Source organism: Anolis carolinensis, chromosome 1 (genome assembly GCF_035594765.1).
Source record: "Anolis carolinensis isolate JA03-04 chromosome 1, rAnoCar3.1.pri, whole genome shotgun sequence".
Classification (NCBI taxonomy): Eukaryota; Metazoa; Chordata; class Lepidosauria; order Squamata; family Dactyloidae; genus Anolis; species Anolis carolinensis.
In genome coordinates this window covers 274,476,589-274,500,113 of record NC_085841.1, presented here as the reverse complement: position 1 = coordinate 274,500,113, position 23,525 = coordinate 274,476,589, and the positions used below count along the sequence as shown (strand labels likewise).

The window sequence follows — 23,525 nt, the reverse complement described above, 5'->3', positions numbered from 1 at the left end:
TGTGAAGTATGTTAGAAACTAGGCAAGTGGGGTTTATATATCTGTGGAAAGTCCAGGTTGGGAGAAAGAACTCTTGTCTGATTGAGGCAAGTGCAAATGTTTCAATTGGCCACCTTGATTAGCACTGAATGGCCTTGCAACTTCAAAATCTGGCTTCCTCCTGCCTGGGGGAATCCTGTGTTGAGAGGTGTTAACTGGTCCTGATTATTTCTTGTCCGGAATTCCTCTGTTTTTGCATGTTGTTCTTTATTTACTGTCCCTCAGGCAAGAAGCAGCCAGGCTTTGAATCTGCAAGGCCATTCAATGCTAATCAAGCTGGCCAATAGCAACATTCACACTTGCCTCAGGCAGACAAGAGTTCTTTCTTTCACCCTGGGCATTATTCCACTGAGATATAAACCTCACTACCTCTGAGGGTGCCTGCCATAGATGCGGGCGAAACGTCAGGAGAAAATGCTTCTGGAACATGGCCATACAGCCTGGAAAACTCACAGCAAGCCGGCAGGCTATTCGGAATTGTGGAAGTCCAAAACACCTGGAGGGCCCAAGTTTGCCTATTCCTGTTTTGCTTCCCTCCCTCTTTCCTGCCGGTCTCTGCCTTTCCTGAGGCCTCTCTCGGCCACACAGGAGGCCCTTCTGGAAAGGGAAGGGCGGATACAGGGGGACAACAAGAGGCCCGACTCCTTCCTTCCCCCCCACCTGCCTCCTTCCCTCCCTCTGGGACTTGCCTTGAGCTGGGACTTGGAGACCTTTCCGCTTCGGTCCACGTCGAGGGCGGTGAAGGCGTGCCAGATGGGCTTCAGCAGCTCTTCCTTCAGGCTCCCCATGGCCTCCTCAGCTGGCGAAGTGAGTCCGAAGCGCCTGGCCTTCGCTCTGAGCGAGAGGGAGGGAGGGAGGCGCTTGGGCCTCAGAGAGAGGGCGAGCCTCTTTCGGAGCGCCAAGGAGGGCGGGCCTAGGCCGCGACGCCTTCCCTTTCCACGCAGGGAAACCAGGGAGCCGGAGGCGCCGCTCCCTTGCTTTCTGGCTTCCGAGGAGGCTCCGTCTCCATAGGTTTGCCCATAGGGCAGGCATGGGGAACTTGGGCCCTCCAGGTGTTTTGGACTCAACTCCCGCCATGCCTAACAGCCTCAGGCCCCTTCCTTTTTCCCCTCAACCGCATAAGCGTGGATAATTTCAACAGAAAGGAGGAAACCATTAAAATGAACAAAATCAGGCTACCAATACAGTAGAGTCTCACTTTTCCAAGCTAAACGGGCCGGCAGAACCTTGGATAAGTGAATATCTTGGATAATAAGGAGGGATTAAGGAAAAGCCTATTAAACATCAAATTAGGTTATGGTTTTACAAATTAAGCACCAAAACATCATGTTATACAACAAATTTGACAGAAAAAGTAGTTCAATGTGCAGTAATGTTATGTTGTAATTACTGTATTTATGAATTTAGCACCAACATATCACGATATATTGAAAACATTGACTACAAAAATGGCTTGGATAATCCAGAGGCTTGGATAAGCGAGGCTTGGATTAGTGAGACTCTACTGTATTTAAAAAAAACTAAAAAAAATCAGGGCAGGAAGTAAAGAACTATATAAAATCCCAGAATACTTGTAAAGTGGTAAAGAACACCATTCAGAAAACAGGAATTCCAGACATTAATCAATCAGGACTAGCTAACACCTCCCAACAAAGGATTCCCCAGGCAGACAGACCTTGAAGCTGAAAGACTATTCAATCCTAATCAAGGTGGCCAATTGAGACATTCACACCTGCCTCAAACACACGAGTTCTTTCTCCCACCCTGAACATTCCGCAGGCATATAAACCCCACTTGCCTAGTTTCCAACAGACCTCACAACTTCTGAAGATGCCTGCCATAGATGCAGGCCAAACGCCAGAAAATAATGCTTCTGGAACATGGCTATACAGCCTGGAAAACTCACAGCATCCCAGTGATTCCGGCCATGAAAGCCTTGGACAACACATCAATGACATTGTATTAAGTCAAAGTTAATTCCTCTTGATTTCAGTGGGTCTTCTTTAGGTGTGACATAAGACAACATAATTATGCAATGTCCGATGGGACTGGGAGAAGGCAACCTCTGCTCCCCAATACAGCTCCCCCTGCAGCCCAAAGCCCTGCTGAGGAGGCTGACAGACCCTCCAGAGCCACTGCTGAGCAATGAAGGAAGGGGAGAGCTGAAAACTCATTATGCTACAGCCATAGTGTTGGGTTTAGACACATTCATTTATCCAAACTTAAGCTTTAATTTCACCTAGGAATTAAAACTGGGTTAATCACCCTTGTTTTCCTAAGCAAGACTCAACCATGGAACTTGGTAAGATAAAAAGAGAGAAGGTCTCTAAATTAATGCAAAGTGCTTTTCCCCACTTTTACATTAGTAAACCTTTTTTTTCAAAGCCAAAGAATGCAGTTTATAGCCAGGCTTTAAAGTGACACTGCCTTTTCACCTCCAGTAGTTAACCATTGCTGAGGGTCCCATAAACTGTCTTCCGGGGCAAACTGAGCTAGTACTCTGCGTTTATCTGCTGATTTCCAGGATTCCTGCAAATAATGCTGATTTAGTGCTGGCCGGAACTGATCCAATGAGTTTCAGTGGGTACATCATGTGAACAGGGGTTTGGTACCCAGACTTAAATACAAAAAATACAGACAATCACACTCCAGATTATGACATGAACAATTTAGCATGTCTGGCATGCCTGTCACCACCATTTAATATTAATTAGGAGAGTAATAGAAAGTGTATTAGCAGTTCTATATATTCTTGCACAAGCTAGTGGAAGATTTCCCATATCGTTTGGGTGGTTGCATTAAAAAATAGGCTGGCACAAGAAGTTACAATTACATATGCATTCTGGTTAGTTAGGAAAATGTCTTATGCAACAGGATAATTTATCTGGATTTGGAGACACTTTTCTGACACACCAGGCCAGAAATAGGCTGAGAGTGAAAGCTTTCACATTAGCCCATAGAACAGTTTTTTCTTCTTCCAAACACAATAGACAATGGTGATAATGATTACCATATATTTGAACCTTGTCATCAAAGCTCCGTTTAGACTGTTACCCAATTAATTCCAGTGCTTCCAGCTTTTTAATTAATTTGGACATCAAGTATCATTACAAATATAACATGACTAAGCTTTCTTATCTGTGAAGAAAGCATTATATGTTCAGATAATTCAATCGCTTTCCATTATTATAATTATAACACGGAGAAGCGGTTTATTATTGCTGTGAACTGCACATTATGTCCATTTTAAAAGGTTTTATCTCTTAACCATTCCTTTTATTCTGTAAATTATTAACTTGTGACAGATCAAGATAATTGGTTGCATGACGCTCTGTGACAGGGCAGTGGTTTCAGGATAATTTGAAAGCTATTAGTGACATATATAGGAATAGGTTGCACTACTTTTTTGGGATTGTTGGGCAATTAGCCATGGTCGTATCTAGCTGATGACAGCATAAGCAGGTTGTGCATGTGGACTATTGCTCACATGGTAGCGTATTAAAGTACATAGTGTATGAAAGCACACTGCTTCTATGTATTGATGAATCACTGATATGGTTTCGAATTCTCAGATGAGGAGTCAGGTGCTGATTGCAATGTAGAAAGGTGTCTTCAGGGTATACTCAGAGAGTAGACCACACAGGGAGACTGGATTCTGCGGTTGTTGAAGCCACTGAAATGGCAGACCATGTGTCCGTATTGCAAGAGTGGGCTTGAGCCCACAAAAGGCCTGGGGAACATAGCTTCACCTGGGAGAGTGAGTACAACCAACACCTCTGCTTCATGGGTTTTTGAGGGACAGTCCCTTTCCCCCATAATTGTGTCACTGGATGGCAGGCAGGAGCACCTGAAGATCAGTGAGGGAGGCAAAGTGGTGGTGAGTCTAAAGGCCACCTAAAATGGCAGGTAGCCTAAAAAGTGCCAGAAAATCAGGCACAAAAGCTGTCGCAGGGCTGGTAAAGAACTTTCAGGAAGTTGCAAACCCTCTAGTGGCCCAAAGTGTGTAAAGCATGCTGGAAAGTGTGGATCTTCGAAATCCTCTCTTCCTAGCATAGGAGGGAAAAATGTGAGACGGGCTTGTCACTATTCTGATGGAGGACTGAATCTTCTGACTCCTGTCTTCCGGAAGAAAGGTTCTGATGAATTGTATCATGGATGTATCTATGCATCTTAGATACCCTGCAAATGCTAGATCCTCTGCACTGGGGCCAGATTGATCATCTCCCTGTTGATGACAAACCCTTGACACTCCAATCTATGGTTGCCCTTGCCCACATACTCCCAACAATTTTCCAACAGGTCATCCAGATATAAACATACCCCCTGCAGTCTCAGATGCATTACCAAAACAACGAAGACTTTCATAAACACTCAAGGAAATGGGGATAGATCAAATGGGAGGACCCTGGTAGCGATCACCCAGGTAAGTGAACCTGATGCATTTCTGTGCACCAGGTTATCAGGATATGTACAGCAGTTTGCCTTCTGAAGATCAAGAGAGGCCAGATGATCTAGTTATTGTACTGCTTCCAGAATCAATGTTTCCATGAGGAATGTCTGCTTGACTATTAAACAATTGACCCTCTGAAGCTTCAGGATAGCCCTCCATTCTTTGTCTCTTTTTGATCCCAAGAACAGCATTGAGTTGGACTCCAAAAATCTTAGCTCTTATTTGGGCCAATCTATGGCCCAAAGCATCTGTTATCCTGAGACCTGAGTCACATTTGTGGGGGGGACTATATGTAAGGGGAGATATTCATCTTGGGAAGAACACATGGGGATGTGCAAAAGCATTCTCATGTTATGTTTTAACTTCCTCCTCTGCAATCCCTAGTTCATCTTTCCCCCTCTCGGTTGTTTGCATGCTTTGTTCAAAACTTGCAAATGTGCAGGATTCATGTCATGTGTGAATATGTACCCAATTCTTTTGCACTGTCATGTATTTTTTTAAAAGCAGAAGTCTACTCTACCAATCAACCTTTTTTCTTTTGTTTCTGCTTTGTGAGCATTCTGACCAAATATGTTCATGGTAGTTGTTACAAAGTCTGATAGGGAAATTGTCTCATGTTTTCTACAGTGACTCATATCTTCAGGAGGAAGCATTGGTTACTCACGTTTTCAGCCATAGGGAATCACAATCAGTTTTCCCTCAAAAGCTTAGTGACTTTTAGTTTGGCTTACCAATCCTTAGATTTACAGCTACAGTACAAATGAAAATGTAGACTACAGTTTAGGTTTGTGAATGGAATCTGATAGTAGTTTTAGCCCAGCAGTTTATTTAACATGGTGTCCTGCAGATTCAGACTTGTTCCACGCCGAATGAGGAATGAAACCAACTTTATATAGAATTCTTACAAAGACAGGCAGTAGCAGCAACTGACCAACAATGACCTATGGTAATCATACAAATATATGCTATGTGCCAAATTTTGTACATCACACATCTTTGTAGCTCATCCTTTTGGGAATATGGCTAAGAATGTTTTCTACCTATTTAAATTAACTTTTAAAATGCTATGAACTTACATTTTGTCTCTAAGCAAAAATCTTTTTCAGCATGGGTAAAGATAAAGGTTTTCCCGACATTTAAGTCTACTCATGTCTGACTGGGAGTTGGTGCTCATCTCCATTTCTAAGCCAAAGAGCCAATGTTGTTCATAGACACCTCCCAAGTCATGTGGCCTGCATGACCGCATGGAGTGCAGTTACCTTCCCTGATAAACTATATCCATTGATCTACTCATATTTGCATGTTTTCAAACTGCTAGGTTGGCAGAAGCTGGGGCTAATAGCAGGATCTCACTCCACTCCTCAGATTCAAACCGCCAACCTTTCAGTCAGCAAGTTCAGCAGTGTAACCCACTGTGCCACCGGTGGCTCCTTTCAGCATGTCTCTACTTAATTTAGATCTACTCTCTGACCCCCCCCCCCCCTACTTTATCTGTCTGGAAAGATTCTTCCTCCTGAGCTCAATAAATCATGGATGAGATCCAGTGTGGTGCAGTGGTTTAAGCTTTGGACTAAAGACTGGAGAATGAAGTTTGAACGCCTCCTTGGCCATAGAAACCCATTGGGCAAGCCATGCTCTCACAGCTTCAGGGGAAAGCAAAAGGAAATATCCTCTGAACAAAACTTGCCAGGAGAATCATAAGATCATCTGAGTTGCCAAGCTGAAAATTACTTCAAGGCTAACAATAATAAATCATAGAGCCCTTGTTACTGTTGGATAGCAGCTTTGTGTAGAGGTGGAAATAATCTAGTTCCCCAAATAATACTGAACTACATTTCCCAAATTTCACCTTTACCTTTGCTTCCCTTATAAGTCTTAAACAAGTCATAGCAAAATTATGTTATTTGTGCTACATCTGTTAATGAAGAATGTTCACAATAACACTTTTGACAAAAAGACATTGTGCCCTTATAGCCTGCTTTCTAGCTATAGTTCAGTTGCAGAGTTTTATCTGCTATATAAAAAATGCTTTCTTTTTGCATCAATTGGAAGTGTCTGAAATTCACTCAACCTAGCCTACATCAAAAACATCGATGTGGCTAAGTAATTATTTCAATAAAGAAGCTAACTAGCAGGATCATGTAGACCAGTCCTGAGGTTTTCTGCTGCCCTGCAGACTAGGACACGGAACAATGGCTTCAAACTACAGGAAAGGAGATTCCACCTGAACATCAGGAAGAACTTCCTCACTGTGAGAGCTGTTCGGCAGTGGAACTCTTTGCCCCGGACTGTGGTGGAGGCTCCTTCTTTGGAGGCTTTTAAGCAGAGGCTGGATGACCATGTTGGGGGTGCTTTGAATGCGATTTCCTGCTTCTTAGTGGGGGGGTTGGACTAGATGGCCCATGAGGTCTCTTCCAACTCTACTATTCTATGATTCTAAGAATGTATTTTCATGAGTGGTTTATATGTTTGTTACTGATTTGCAATATTAAAAGTTGACAGAAACATGACAAAATTAATTTCAAAATGTCACTTTAATATTCCAATTCAATACTAATTAAACCAAAGTGAAACATTTCAAGTGGGAAAACATTGGTTCAAACCAAACACCCATAATGAATAGCACGTATTTTGTCAATACCAGAACAGATTATTAGAAGGGCCAATTATATTATCTAACACTGAAATATTTTTGTATAGAATCTCCTGCCATCTCAAACTACAGCCTTCAGTATGGTACACTATAAGAACAGCTAAATACATTCATGTTGAAAAATGGTAAAACAGTACATCTATGTACAATTATGAAAAATGCAAACATTCAAATATTAACAGATGAAGGAAGAGGAGGAGGAGGAGATAGGAGAAGAATGTTTTAGAGAACTTTTATCAGAATTACAAAACAAAATATTTACACTAATAATGTAATTCAAATATAAAATTGGCGCATTGACTGTACAAAGTACACTAGCTTTAGAGAAGGATGCTGCTTTCCCTAAGGCAGCTTTGACATTTTTCACATAATTTTCTTTAAAAAGAAAGCCTGCTAACACAATGATTGTTTTAATGCTACAGTTTTACAGCAAGGACAAACTAAAAATAGCAGCAGTTTCACATGGCATGTTTCCACAGCCTTATTCCTGTGGTCTACGCAATGTCTAACAAAGTGCTCCCAGTTGAATACACAACATTCACAACAGTTTACCTGACACCAGGTATGGTTCAACCTGCTAACCTCTAGCATTTGGCATCTCTTCCCTCTATTCCAAACAGAGCCAGTTTACAAAGTCCCCGAAGACGTCTAGGTAAATGCCTTTCACTGAAACTAAAAAGCAGCACACCACCCTCCTAGTGGTTCGCATTAAGGTGTAAATGAAAGGCTTGGAAGTTAACATCCTAGATTCTTTTGAGGATTTAGAAAACAGTTATTTAACTGCATTTGGTAAAAATAAAATTGTAAAAGGCTCCTTTTAAAAAGCAGTGACAGTGATTAAAGAGAAAATAAGACACAGAATTCTCTCTTCCATTCTTAATATAGTCCAGCAATATTCCATCCATTTCCTTTGCCAGTTTTATGGAATGGTCAAGTCAGTATATTGTGAGGCTAACTGAGCGGTTCATTTTCTTTCCATTAAGACGAGCCGTCCTGGTCTGTACTGTAGATCTAGTTGTCATTCGATCTGAAATCTGTGCTCGTTCTTCAGCTGCTGCCTTTGCCATCTGTGCTTTCTTCAATTCCCTAGAAGGGGAAAAACTATTTTATTTCCTTCCCATATACCACTGCAACCAAAGCAAAGTTAAATTTAAAATATAGGCTTAAAAAGAACAATTTGTTCTAGATGCGGTTCAAACGGGAAACAATTTCTGGGTTTGAAAAGAATCCAATCCAGGCAAAGACAATTTTTTCTCTATAACCTCTAGAGGACATGGGAAGCCCTTTTCTGGGGGAAAATACTGTAGGTGAAGCAGGGCAGGGAAGATTTGGCATTCTCAGCTCCAGGAGTGTTATATATACTGGATCTGGGGCAGCTGCTTTCCCTACCTCAAGTTATAGTCCTAGGTGGCACTGAGGTGGCATTCTAGTTTCTAAGCAACAGTTTGCTATTTTGCAAAAATACAATTAAATTGCAACTGCCTGTCAAGCATTCTTGTTCGTGGCTTTCCATACAAAATACCAAGGATGTGCAACAATGGCTATACAATATGTTCAGAGAATATTTTCAGGACAATACTTTGCTATCAAGAAGAATCAAATTATTTTTCTATCCAAACATTGATTTAATTCAGTTTGCATCCACAAAGGACCCCAAACTGCAGACCTGTGTCTTCATGGGGAGTGTGACCCCATCCAGCACAAGTTGGATCCCTATTCCCTGGTCTACCTTTCAACTGACCAAGAGTACCTCTGTCTTGTCTGGATTAAGTTTCAGTTTGTTTGCCCTCATCCAGTCCCTTACTGGATGACAAGCACTGGTTAAAGGTCAGGACAACTTCCTTGGCATTAGGTTGAAAGGCATTAAGTAGTAGAGTTGGGTGTCATCCGCATTTAGGTGTCACTGTACTCCAAAACTCCGGATGACCTTTCCCCAACAGATTCATGTATATCTTAAACAGCATGGGTGACAAAATGGAACCCTGAGGAACCACATAGGACAATGGCCAGGGGTTCAAAGGAGTCCCATAGCACCACTTTCTAGGTATGGCCCTCCAGGAAGGAACGGAGCCACTGTAAAACAGTGCCTTCTAGTCCCTTCCCAGCGAGACGACCCAGGAGGATACAATGGTCAGTGGTATTGAAAGCCACTGAGAGATCCTGGAGAACCAACAGGGACCCATTCCCCGTCTAGCTCTCTGCATAGGTCAACACCAAGGTGACCAAAGCTGTCTCTGTTCCATAACCAATCCTGAAACCAGATTGAAATGGATCTAGATTATCTGTTTCATCCAGAAATCCATGGAGTTGGGAGGCCACCACACGCTCCAAAATCTTGCTCAGAAAAAGAAGGTTGAACACTGGCTGATAGTTGTCCATTATAGAGGCATTCAGGGATGGCTTTTTAAAGATAGGTCTCACAACTGCCTCTTTCAGGCAAGTTGGAATTTTGCCTTGTTCCAAGGAGCCATTGACCACCACCTTCACCCACTCTACCAGTTCCCTTCTGTCATGTCTGATCAGCCAGGAAGGGCAAGGATCTAGAATACATGTGGTAGCTCTCACCTCTCCAAGGATCCTGTCCAAATCCTCAGGCTGCACAAATTGAAAGCTATCCATCAACATTGGACAAGCAGGAGCCAAAGTCACATCCATTGGAACTGTATTAACAGCAGCGTCCAAGTCGGAACAGGTCTGAGCAACTTTATCTGCAAAGTGCCTCGCAAATTCTTCACAGCAAGCTGCTGAATGGTCAGGGATTTCTCCTTGAGGACCAGTTTGTAGTAGCCCTCTGAGCACTTGAAACAGATCTACTGGGCAGTTCTTTGCAGATGCAACAGTAGCAACAAGGAACAATTTCTCTACTGCCTCCATTGCTGTGGAGTAGGCTTTCAAATATGCTTGAGTCTAGCCCATGCTCAATCAGATTCGCTGACTGTTCTCCATCAACGTTGCTCTAGTCTCCGTCTCGCTTCATCACCTCCAACTCCTTGGAAAACCAAGGGGCTGGTTTGGCTCTGCTCCACGAGAGGGAATGTTTGGGAGCAATTGTGTCCCCTGCCCTGGCCATTTCCCCGTTACAGAGGTCAGCCAGAGCTTCCACAGAATTGCTTACCAAGGTGACAGGAAAATCTACAAGAGTTGTCAGGAATCCACCTGGATCCATATTATATATTGTATTATTATTATTTACTTTATTTAAACCCCACCTTTCTCCCTGTGGGGACTCAAGGAGGCTAACAGCCACACACTTTGATCAATTTTAAATAAAGCAAATATAAATATTAAAAAACAAACAGTACTGTGTGTGTTAGGTTAAAATACAGCTATAATACAATAAATACAATTAAAATGCACTTTAAAACATCCCAACCGCCACCCCCAAAATCCCATCCACAACTTCCCTAGCAACATGCCCCTTATTCCTTTTCCAAATGCCTGCCTGCAGAAAAAAATATTGACTTGCTTTTGGAAGGGAAGCAGGGATGGGGCCCTTCTGGTCTGCTTTGGAAGGGAGTTCCACAGTCTAGGAGCAGCCACTGAAAAGGGCCTCTCCTGCGTTCCCACCAAATGTGCCTGGGCAATTGGTGGGACTGAGAGAAGGCTCTCCCCAGTAGATCATAGATGTCTACCAGGTTCATAGAAAGAGATGCGGTCCTTCAGACAACCTGGACTGCAGCCATACAGGGCTTTGTAGATCAAAACCAGCACTTTGAATTGTGCCCAGAAACGTGTTGGCATACTGAGAGTAACACACTTTTAAGTAGCAATTTATAAAGCTTTTTTCCTATTATTATGTGACTACAGATAAAGAGGGATCACTTCCCTTTAATAATGGCCTGTGAAATGAATGGATTTCACTGACTAAAGTGTTCCCAATCCCCATATTCAACTCAGGAGCAATGGACAACACTTCCCAACGGCTTTTCTGTCCAACATATAATGTTAGATTCTCTTACTGCAGATATGCCATGTTTGGGGTGACTCCAATGCTCAAACCACTACACCACACTGGTTTCATATAATATTCAGTAAATCTTTTGGGTAAATGAAACCCAAAACCCACACCAACCACATTTATCCCTGCACAGTGCATGTTGGCATTTACACCTAAAGCACCAATGTAGGCATATAAAATTAATGTATGTGCTGTACTACAGATCCCCTATACTAAAGTCAACTTGTGTTTCAAATCTTTTCTATTTGTTGTTTTAGTTAAGCATTAGCCAAATAAAGGTAATAAAACAAATAGTTTTGATTTTAAGAAGACATGATTTTGTTACATGAATTTCAAAATCATTTCCCAGTTACATTAAGTTAAAGCTGACAAAGATTGGTTTGAACATACTTCTGCAGCAAAGAGTTTTTGAACTTCTCCGCATTCAGTTCTATTCGCAGTTGTTCAGCACTCTTCCTGGCAGTAGATAATAGTGCAGAATGCTTAACTAGCGCAACTGCTGAAGGTCTTTTCTCTGGATCAGAGTGTATCATAGTCTGAAAAATATTAAAATCATGGTTCACTGTCCATTCCATTGCCAAAAGGGGAGAAAGAAACAGTCATTCAAGCATGCTTTTGCAAGCAGATTATAATGTTCTTACTTTCAATAACTCTAAAAACTCCTGAGAAAGTACTTGTGGAATTCTAGGCAGTTTGCCATGTCGTATTTCATGCCACTGGTCCCCATTGGCTGGCAGTGGTTCAGCACCAGCAGCGCACACCACAGTTAGTGCAAGGGCAAAAATGTCTGCTTTTGGCAAGAAATTATAGTTCTGAAAAAGAAAGGAAGATTTAGTTGCTTCAACACAATATTACACTAGACAACCAGGCTTGGATCCTATGTTTCACTCCACTCAAAGAAGAAAAGGTGTCCTTTTCATGTAGTGAAAATCAAGTATCGAAACCCCAGTAGACACTCATATGCAGATGGAATAATGAGACCTCAACTGACAAGGCATCTTACCTCTTGTAAAACCTCATTGGCAAGAAAACGACTATCTCCTTCTTCTACTTGTGGACTGGAAATTCTAGTGACGTGACCGAGATCTCCTATATATTAAAGAAGCAGAAAGAATAAAAATATTGTTTTTTCTCTAAAATGCAAAAAAGTATACATAAAAATGTAGTATAATCTTTTCTTACCTATTTTGAATATAACGTTGCTAGATGACCACTCATCATCATCACCATCTTCAGATATTGTAGATGGAATTGAGGTCCGAGATATAAATATATTGCCTGCCAAAGAATTAGAATGGAAAACTATATAAAAATGTAATCTATTTTCTGAGCCATTACAGCATTCACCACCACTGGCTTCTTTAAGTAACGGACACAAGGAGTAACAACCTCCTTGGATAGAAGTCAAAATCTAAGACAGTGAACAAACAGCATAATCCCACCATCCAAGAAGACCAAAACAAACTTAACAGCAGTTTGTCAACCATGTACTTTGAAACTGTTCTCCTTAATTGTATTCTGTATTCAGACCGGAAAATTTTCAGTTACTAAGGTGTGGTTCTCACTGCATATTTGGCCACGACATATTGAATCACCTCTGGAAATGGCAAACATTTCAATTACAGAAAAGCACAGATCTTTGAATACTTACTAGGTTTTATATCCATGTGTACTAATGACATTGAATGGATATATTTTAAACCACGAGCAACCTGAAGTAGCAGATCTTTCAATTCAGGCTCACTGAAATAGCGCATATTTCTGTAGTTTTCACTTATGGCATCAGCTAAACTGCCACCTGCAAGTCAATTTTAAATTATGTTAACTTAAAGGTAGAAAACTGAATTCATTCTAGTAGAAAGCATCATCATAGTACATGCACAGTGCTTTCAATACCTTATTTGTGTTATTTGTTTGTTTTTCAACATGGAACACACGACAGCAAACACATACTTTTAAAACAAAGTAGGGGTTAAATCAATTAACTAGTATCTCCAATTAAAAACAGCACTAATTTTAGAAGAAACCAACACTGCAACAGAAAAGGAGCAGAGACAAGATCAACGCTATTATTCTGGGCATGAGACACTACTGCCTGGTTGGTATCCTGCTTTGCCCCTTGAGAACTTCTGCCTGATGCTTCATCCTTCTCAACAGGAGCAGGACCCTCAGATATTTAGCCAGCTTTGCACAAATTGGATGGGGAGCCTTGTCCCCTTTTGAAAGGAGTTGCCTGCCTGAGGCAATAGGCTGCTTCTTTGGGGGAGCTGTTTTAGAAATGGGACAAGTGACTGACCTTGCTTTGAGACAGGAGTGGGCAGAGGAGGATAATTCTACAAATTAATGTCTTTTAAAAACAATCTGTCCTTGGAAACATAGGAGAGGGGACAGCCCAGGTGCAGCCACTGGAATAAATGGGTGGAGCAGAGATACAATGCTATCATGAGAGAGGGGAGAGCCACCATTTGTTCACTGCCACCAAAATCTCTTGTACTTCTAATAGTCTCAATAGCATTGGCAATCCTGCTGCTTAATGCCTGATTAATGAATTGAAAAAGAGTAATGATACAAGACTTGATCCTGAATGTGCATGCCAACCTGAATGAATGAAGCCAACTGAAGCTTTGTCTACTTGGATTTTCAGTTCAGTAGCAGGCAAAGCCTAACAGGAAGAAGGCTGGATTACACTCCCATTTTCACTTGATTTGGATGACTGTAATGCATTCTATGTGAAGATGTCTTTTAAAATTGATCTAAAACTTCACCAGGTCTAAAATGTTAATTTGGGCTGGTTACAAGAAAGAGACAGGTTGCTTATGTATAACTGTCCTTCTTGGAGCAGCATCTGTAAACTCACACACATGGGATTCCTACACAACCAGCTTTTGGAAACTAGGGCTAAAATCTATTTGGCGGAAACTCCACCATGCCTCCTTTGTGCATGCCCTATGCAGTTCATATTCAAGCTCCTTCAGTTCTCTGTCTGCCAGAGTACTGTAGTGTAGCAACCAAGAAAGTCGAGCATTAGACAGAAGAGAGGCAGGATAGTTTTGTGAATTCAAATGATCACTTGAAGAACCACAGTTACTAGTAAGCAACCTGCCTGTCTTCTTTGTGGTGTCTGAGATTCACACACACGGGAGACTAACAAGCTACACACCACAACAGAAGGCAATTTATGCTCACATAGACAGAAGCACAGCTCTGGAAGGTAGGTGGAATCCTTGGCTCAAATATGCAGTCTATAATGTCCAAAAAAAGGTAAATGGCTGAGTTCAGGCAGCCAACTAATAGATGCCATGCATGAGCCAAGAAAATACAAGAGACTGAGACAGCCCTTGTAGAACTAGGGCAGAGGAATGAAGATGCTGGATTCTTAGTTAACTAGGAGGCAAGCAATATGGTAACAGCAATCTAGCCTCAGAAAGAATCTAGCTATGATTGCTACAACAGTCCTGTATGTAAAGTATGAAGTACAGAACTGAAACCTTTAGCAAAAACGAGTGATCATCATCATACCCTTCTAAGACAACTAATTGTATCCTAATATATTCATTTTTCCTTGGGGAAAAACATAGTGAGGTTAATTGAACTGGAGCTTTACTTACCATTACAATATTCATTCTGTATAAGCATATGGTCATCTTCTGCCCAGGCAGAAAAGTATCTGACTACATGAGAATGCTGTCCCAAAACTGCATGGGCATAGACTTCTCTAAGAGCATTTTGCCTGTGATATTGAAATAAAGTTGTCATATCAATAAAGAGTTTGGAGTCTTTAAGACAGGTATGCATAATACAATGGAACTATGAAAGCAAAAATTAATTTATATCAGGATTTGAAAATATGCTGTTTGTTTCAGTTTCCATTGATGCAGCTTTAGACAATAAAATCCTATTATTCTAGATAACGAGTAGGCCATGCAAATTGAGCATAATTTTTACCAGAGTATACAGGATTATTACAGCATCCACTCCAGACACAAATAATAATAAAATTGTTCTGGATACACTGGCAACCCAAAAGGAAGTGTATTCATGCAGAAATTGTCATGCAATTAAGTTCCAATTTTTTTTTCCTGCATGCCACCCCCACTGGCAAATAAATATGCAATCAGGAGCAATTGTTAGCATTTAAACTTTTACTAATACTTACTCATCAATTGAACCAGCCAATGGCTTCTTCGATCGCTTTATTGCATAGATGCAACCATCAAGTCTTTTCACACATTTGAATACCGAACCAAACTCTCCAGATCCAATCTTCTCTAGCTCATGAAATTCTGTGGCATATCGTGATTTCATATTACTTTCTGTGATGCTGATACGCTACAATGATTAGAAATAAAAATTTGTTCCTTAAAGCTATAAAAAGGTAATCTCGTGAATTACTTGGCAATGGATGAGGATTTTCTTTTTACCTTGGCAGGTCTGACAGTTTCATCTTCCAGCTCTCCATCACTTGCTTCCATGTCTTCGCTATAAGAGCTAAAGATAAATAAAGGAAAAGTACTGCTATGACACTTCCGCTCTCCTTGATAAGCCAAGATAAAATGCAAGCCTCTACTTACTCAGCTCTGTGAGCTGTGACAAAAATATACCTATCACCACATCCTACAAAGACATGTTTTTGATACTGAATTCTTAAAGATAATAGTGAGGGTCAGGGGTGTGTAACCAGAGTTGGTTTGATGGCGTGCAGTATACTGAGCAACTCTCAACATGGAGGCCCATGCATATTAACAAAATTGACACTAGACTTAAATTGTGCATTATATTGGCCCTGCTGCTACCCACTTCTAACAATGTTCCAATATGAGCATCTCATATTGTTCTAGATATCGGGCCACATACCAGTGGAACTAGAGAAATGCAAAACACAATGACACTGTTATACAAGACACCAAGAGAAGGCAACACCTTAGGTGGTATGGACACATTTAACTAAGTAGATTATAACTTCAGGCCAAAGACAAATGTTCCTTTTTTCAATACTCTTATTCTTGTTTAAAACAGATTTCCAACTGCATTGAAACCACAGAAACTCTAGTTTGTTTTTCTGATTTCTTAGCCAATATTAATCTGGCATAATACAAACCAGGAGTCTAAAGCTAAGGTGAGTAAAGCATGAGTTAAAGAGGAACACTTAGACTTCATATTCATTCAGAGCTGCAGAAGTCAAAGCAAAAAAGAAGTCAAAGTATGGCTTTCTGTTTCATCAGGCAAATACGTTAAAAATCATACAGAAGGGAGAACTTCCTGACTGTGAGAGCTGTTCAACATCAGAACTCTCTGCCTCAGAGTGTGGTGGGAGCTAATTCTTTGGAGGCTTTTAAACAAAGGCTGGATGGCCATCTGTCAGGGTGCTTTGATTGTGCTTTTTCTGCATAACAGGGGGTTGGACTAGATGGTCTATATGGCCTCGTCCAACTCTAATTCTAAGTAAAATGGTAACAATATTAGAGTAACATGCCCACGTTCTGTCTGAGATGTTGTCAATTAAGATGATGTAGTTTTCAATGTGCAAGCACAGGTCATTCCCCTTACTTGCCATGTGAGGACCTGTTTGGTGTTTTAAACATCTTTTCCCTGGTGTATAAGCCAGTGAAACTTCAAAATCATGCATAATATATGCTATGCTTGGAGTTGGCAATACCAAAAAAGTACTGCTGCTTACATATGTTGTGTATTGCAGGCCCAACACAACTACCCTTGAATGTTTTACAATATTGTGGTGAGCACTTGTGCTCCGAAATTATCCTTTACTATATCTCAGTATACATCTTGAAGATAAAACAAGTGAAACGTAAGTCATTTTATAGGGTTGGCCTCCACTGCTATTGCAGTAGAATCTTGCTTATCCAACCTTCGCTTATCCAATGCAGTAGGCTTTTTGTCCAGATCCGCAGCTGTTTCTCTAGGCAGCAACGCGCAGTGGGCCAACAAGTCCAACAACAACACAAGTGTAGCCGCACTTCTAAACAAGTGGCAGACTTGTTGTAAAATATGTTTTGGTGTAAAATCATAATGTAATTTGACGTTTAATAGGCTTTTCCTTAATCCCTCCTTATTATCGAACATTTTCGCTTATCCAACATTCTGCCGGCCCATTTATGTTGGATAAGTGAGACTATTGTAAATGGTTTATCATAAACCAGCTCAAACACTCACTTGTTCCAGTGTGTTCTCTTTCTTCTGCGACACTGTCCAACTGAAGACTGAAGGAAGAGAGAATCTGGAGTGAAGGGATTAATGTTCACGTGAGGGGCTTGACCCATGTCGGATTCCTGTTTTACTAGTTTTCCAACATTCATAAAGAGAGAGCCACCTCGGAGTTTAGCTGAACTTGAGCCCATTCTTTCTGCTTTGCAAAGCAGACTCTGAAAAATCAGAGATAAAGCAATATTAGTCATGTTAAACATTTAACAGGTTTCTGTCTATGTAATGTTAATGACTACTTCAAAAACATCTGTATTCTCTATAAATTATTTTATTAATTATTTCTTATATATAATTAATGTCATGCAATATTATTTTATTTATTTATTTATTTATTACAATATTTATATCCCGCCCTTCTCACCCAACAGGGGACTCAGGGCGGCTTACAATAAAACAGACATATAAAAACAGTACAATACACTATAAATTAGTTAAAAAATTAACTTACATATAACATTCATAAAATGCATTTATAAAATATAGATACAAGTCTTGGATAACACCATACACTTTCAGGCTTCCCAAGTTATACCTAAGACAAAGATCCATTAATGAAATGTATTCCCACTTAGTTTCAATAATCTCACCTTTATTTGCAAGTTTTACACATTCAGCTTTCCAATTCTCAGAAGGTCTGAAGATAGTTTGGGTAATGCTAAGTAGCTAAAAAAGCAATTTACCACCAGCTCTTCCACCAAGCTAGTAATGCAAGAGGTAGAAGGCAAGCTGGTAGAAGATACCTGCTACTTGCCCACTCCTTAATTTGCTATACTCAGTATAGAAAAAGAATTTTCATATCATCAGGCACCATACTTCACCAGCCCAATATGATGGCCATGGGAAAAGAATGGAAAAGAGCAAACTATCCTGTTTCCATCATAATCATCTGGAAGGAATTCCTGGTTGTCCCAAACAAGTTAAACACAAGACTGCAATAATGTTTCTGAATTAAAGAAATCTTTGATACAATAAAGAAGGGGAATAGTTCCTGCAAACTTTAAACATAGCAAGTAAACAGTAGCTGATATTAGGGTTAGACAACAGGAAATAAGGCAATGTGGGATGATCATTTAAGACAAATGTCAGTTGTATACTCTTATTGAGACAGCTGATAAAAAGCATAATAATGGCTAAAGAAGCTAGGGCACATTGATATCTCCTTGCTCAATCTCTGCTCTGCTCCCATTGTTTAATAGAAATTATGAAAAAGCAAAGCAGTTTTGCAGACAAAAGGCATTTTACAACACTCTACAAAACAGTGAGCATCGATTCAGTAATTAAACAGATATGCCTTTTAAAAATTGGTCACAGAATACAGTTGGTACTTTATATTCCTTGGCGTTAAGGGGTGTGGGAACCGTGCGCAAGTGGGAAACTGTGAATATTGAACAGTGGGGGTGGGTCCCCCTGGCTTGCAGCAAGCACAAAGAATGCGTGCCTAGCCCAGTGGTTCTCAACCTGTGGGTCCCCAGATGTTTTGGCCTTCAACTCCCAGGAAATCTAACCACTGGTAAACTGACTAGGATTTCCGAGAGTTGTAGGCCAAAACACCTGGGGACACACAGGCTGAGAACCACTGGCTAGACCCACAGCTGCTGACCCATTCCCATGGTCAGGGGCCATGTACACAAGGAAGTGAGGTCATCACTGCCACAACTGTGCCAGCCTCCTAAAGAGGGGGCTACCCTATGAACATTATCAGCAGCTCTGTCCTTGGGGGAGGAGGTAGGATGGGGGATCATTGCCACACCCACCTCCTGAAGATGGGACCTGCCTTGTGAACCTTCAAACAGCAACCACACTGTGCCCAGGAGGTGGGCAGGGAGTGAGGGATCACTGCTCCTAAGTGCCCACACAGCAGCCCCCTTCTTCAGGGGAGCACAGCAATGATGACTCACTCCCACCTCCTGAGGACAGGACTGCCCTGTGAATCTGCACACATCTGCATAAGAGGTATGCTCTTGACACGTGATAGGAGAGAAAGAATATAAAACCCACAAATGTGGATGGTTAATTATAGTGAAATAAAATAACATAATGATAAAAAGTAGAGAAAACACCTCTCAACACAGAATGCTTCATAACCTAAAAATGGTCCAAGGTAAGGCCTTCTTCCACTTTTAATCAAATACAACCTGAAGTACTGTCTCAGCAACTAATGATCATGTCAGCTGGCCACAGGATTTTTTTATCATGTCAGAAGTCAATACTGCTAGTCGCCTCTGGTGTGAGATAATTGGCCGTCTGCAAGGACGTTGCTCAGGGGAGGCTTTTCTCATGTCCCTGCATGGGAAGCTGGGGCTGACAGACGGGAGCTCACCCTGTCTCTCAGATTCAAACCACAGACCTTCAGGTCTTCCTGCTAGCAGTTCAGCTGGCACAAAGATTTAACCCTTTGCACCACCGTGGCTCCTTAGCTGCCCACAGGTGTAAGGTGCACTTACGTGTGTCACAAACAGAATGGCATTCCTTGTCCAATTAAGTTCCCAAAAGCTTGCGGGCCATTTTGTATTTGGGAATTGTCTTAATAAAAGCATTACACTAAATTTGGAATTTGCCAACCAGAATATTTCATGGTTCAGGTCACTCTGTAAAGCAATATGCAGACTTGAAAGCACTCTATTATTTGGATATCATACCAATACTCTTTGGGTCGAAAAGCTCAATTTATTTACATAGCAATTTACCAATTATACACTAAACTAAAATTAAATCAAAATGATGGATGCAAAAGCAGACAATGAGAAACAACTATTTAAAACAGAGCATTCCATCTCATTCTGTTATAGTAGAATCTCACTTATCCAACATAAACGGGCCAGCAGAACATTGGATAAGCGAAAATGTTGGATAATAAGGAGGGATTAAGGGAAAGCCTATTAAACATCAAATTACATTATGATTTTACAAATTAAGTGCCAAAACATCATGTTTTACAACAAATTGACAGAAAAAACAGTTCAATACACAGTAACTTTATGTAGTAATTATTGTACAGTATTTACGAATTTAGCACCAAAACATCACAATGTACTGAAAACATTGACAAAAAAATCCATTGACTACTAAAAGGCAAACTACGTAGGATAAGCGAAGGTTGGATAAGAGAGAGTCTACTGGATATGGAACTTTACACATTGCAGACACTGAACATATACACTTGCAAAAACATTTATACTTTAAAGCGAGCATGTTGTTTAAAAGGCCTCTTTCAGCTTTCCCATTCTTTTCCAATTTGGTTTCATAAATTTCCTTTAACAGCTCTCCTGAATGTAAACAATCCAGATTCACTCCACAAACTGAAGGCCAGCTTTTCAGTCATAAGGGAAGGGGTCACTTTCCTGAGCTGAAGTAGTAGTTACAACAAAATGGTCAAAGGCTTTGCAATGTGGGCAAGGACTATTTTAGTAAGAGGTTGTAGCCCTCTTACATAACTTTAACGGAAAATCTGTGGGCAGGGCTTCTCAAGGAGACCAGGGTTGTTGGTTGTTTTTTTTTTTGTAAGAGGCAAATTAATTTGTTATGTAAGGAATATGACAGAGGAACTTGGCACTGAAGGGACACACTCACGCCCTTGGCAAGGAGTCACGCTGCAGAGCATGATGGAATTTAGTCTATTTAAACTGATCTTCCGACCAATGACGTTGAGCTGCCACGCTCTTCCCTGCTTTTTAAAACCCCACTTGCACTTTAAATGCCTCCCTGCCCATCAACTGAGCTGCTGGCAAGGCCAGCCCAGACCCTTCGGACAGGAGGCGCCAGGGAGGGCAAAAGGAGTGCCACGCTCCGCCCCAACCCGAAACTGCACCCCAAAACTGCACCGGGCCCCCTGGAAACTTTGTTGTTGTTGGTTTTTTTGCTCTACAAATAAGACATATGAAGTGTGTATAGGAATTTGTTCGTTTTTTTTTCAAATGACAATTCGGCACCTCAACAGTCTGAAGGATTGTGGACCGGCCCTCTGTTTGAAAAGGTTAAGGACTCCTGCTCTAGTGTGATGAGGTCCCTAGTGATTCCGGCCGTCAAAGCCTTCGACAACACATCGAATCCGTCTTCCTCAGTACCGGCTTGGAAGGGCATTCAGGGACCAGTCTAGACGGGGCCTGGAAGCGGCCTGAAACCAGGAGAGGCGACAAAAGGCCGGAGGGGCGTGGCAGCGGCGCCTATTCGCCACAGCGCCTCCAGTCCGCTCCAAACGGGCCGGTGGCTGCTGGCGGACCCATCCTTTCTTCCTTCCCTTTCCTGAGAGGTCCTGCGGGGACTGCAGCCCCTGAGGGAGCCCCAAGGAAGCCGGGGCGGGGGAGGAGGAAGCCAGGCTCAGGCGCGGGCTCTCATAGATACATTGGGCTGGAAGGGACCCCCAAGAGCCACCAGCAAAGCCACCCCGAATGATGTCCGTGCCGCCCCTGCTTTCCAACCCCCTGCCCTTACCTTGGGCGTGTGCGGCGTGTCGAAGAGGCGCAGCTTGCGGAAGGTTTTGTGCGGCGGCGTCCCGGGGAGCGGCGGCTGCGGGCTCCGGCTTAGAAGGAGGCGGCGAGAAGGGGCGGCGGGGGAGACCGAAGAAGAGGCGGCGGGCCCGGGGCGGAGCAGCGGGGGCGACCCGGCGGCGAAGTAGGCGCCGGGGGACTTGACGGGGCTTGAGGAGCCGAAGCCCTCCTCCTCCCAGGAGTCGCCCTCCTCCTCGCCTTCGCGCCCGGCGGGGGCCAGTTCCATGGGCGCCCCGTCCCCTTCCTCTCCCTCTTCCTGCTGGGGCGGGCGAGGAGGCTGCCGCTTGGCCGGGGTGCGGCTGACCGAGAGCGGGGAGTCGGCCTCCTGGAAGGCGGAGTCCTCCCCGGTGCTGTTGCAGCTGCTGCCGCCTTCCTCCTCCTCCTCCTCATAACAGTCCTCCTCGTCTTCCTCCTCCTCGCAATCGCTCCCGCTGCCGGGAAAGAGGAGCTTCTGCCTGATCGGGGCGGCGGTGAGGCGACGAGACACTGCCGCCCGCTCCTGCAGCAGCTGCTGGAGGCTGAGGAAACTCATGATCGTCCTGAGGCGATCCTCCGCCTTCCTGACAGCGGCGCCGATGCCACTCGCGACGAGGTCCAACCGCTCCGCTCTCCCTCGCACACGTTCGGACTCCGCGGCTTTCCCGCGACCGTTAGTCACGTGGCCCCCACGGTAGCCAATCACCCACGCCCCCCTCCGTTTGAAAACAAGGGAGGCGAGGGGGCGGGGCCGTGCGTGGTGACGTCAGGTGGCCGTTTGGCGCGAACTCGCGGCTCCATCAAGGCAGCGCCCGAGCGGGCGGGGCTAAGAGGCCAGTTTCGCCTTCTCCACAGAAGGGGGCGGGGCGATCTCCTTTTTGTTTTCCCTCCGCGCTTTGAATGGGACGGGGTCGATGTTGTGGGACGTGACGTCGCGGTGTGCCGTCAGGGCGACCCTCACGTGGCCCTGCCGGCCAGATTTGAATAGGAAGGGGCTTCCCCTCAGGGAGGCAGGCATGTAATTCTTGCTTTCTCCCTCCCTGGGCCTTCCACGGATATATACAGTAAACCCCTCAGAACCTCTGAGGATACCTGCCATAGATGCAGGCGAAACGTCAGGAGAGAGTGCTTCTGGAACTCAAGGCCACCCGCTGGACCTCCCAGGCGGGGCTCGAGCCCCCTCCCCCCGCCTTAGCCTCCAGAGCCCAGCCCGGAGCTGAGAGCCCGGCGTGAGGCCGCCCCCTAGAGGACTCGCCCGGGACTGCAGTTCCCTAGGCGGCGCTCCTCCGGGCAGCCACGTGCGCCGCCTCGTGCATCTGGGCCTTCCGCCCTCGGCCTCACCCAAGGGAAGCGGGAGTGCTTCTGCGCTGCAGAATTCCTGCAGTTTGATACCGCTTCTGCTGCCCTGGCTCCGTGGGAAGGAAACAAGGGGGTTGTAGCTTCATGCCAGTTCTTTCTCCTCTGCCGAAGAGCGCTGGTGCCTCATCAAACTACAAATCCCAGGGTTGCGCAGGACGGAGCCCTGGCAGTTGAAGCGGTGTCAGGCTCCACGAATTCTGCAGGCCCTCCGGGGCACAAAATGCAGTGGCACCGCCCTATTGGCGAGGATGCAACGGTAACGGTTTGGAATGGGTTCCTTTCTGGCTGGGGTCGCTGGGCACTTAGCTCAGGTAACTGAATTGCTGTCAGTTTTCCGGGCTGGCAGCTTCAAATAATAATAATAATAAAACTTTATTTATA

At 43.3% G+C, this 23,525-nt stretch overlaps 2 protein-coding genes across 2 annotated transcripts in view; both read right to left on the bottom strand.

Annotated features, from left to right (window-relative positions):
- The window catches only part of swap70 (switching B cell complex subunit SWAP70), a 44,732-nt gene extending 43,830 nt beyond the window's left edge, over positions 1–902 (bottom strand). Inside the window, exon 1 of the mRNA XM_003214714.4 lies at positions 729–902. Within this exon, the coding sequence (XP_003214762.1) occupies positions 729–827 (99 nt within the window). The 5' untranslated portion in view covers positions 828–902. The remainder of the gene's footprint in view (positions 1–728) is intronic.
- A 6,102-nt stretch (positions 903–7,004) lies between these two features.
- On the bottom strand, positions 7,005–22,547 carry wee1 (WEE1 G2 checkpoint kinase). The gene is made up of 11 exons (XM_003214715.4): positions 21,754–22,547; positions 17,272–17,480; positions 15,522–15,588; positions 15,257–15,429; positions 14,709–14,830; positions 12,752–12,898; positions 12,283–12,378; positions 12,104–12,189; positions 11,742–11,912; positions 11,491–11,636; positions 7,005–8,228 (listed from the first exon to the last, which is right to left on the bottom strand). Exons 1-11 carry the CDS (start codon positions 22,339–22,341, stop codon positions 8,078–8,080), a joined length of 1,956 nt encoding a protein of 651 aa, XP_003214763.2. The 5' UTR covers positions 22,342–22,547; the 3' UTR covers positions 7,005–8,077.
- Positions 22,548–23,525: the final 978 nt, after the last annotated feature.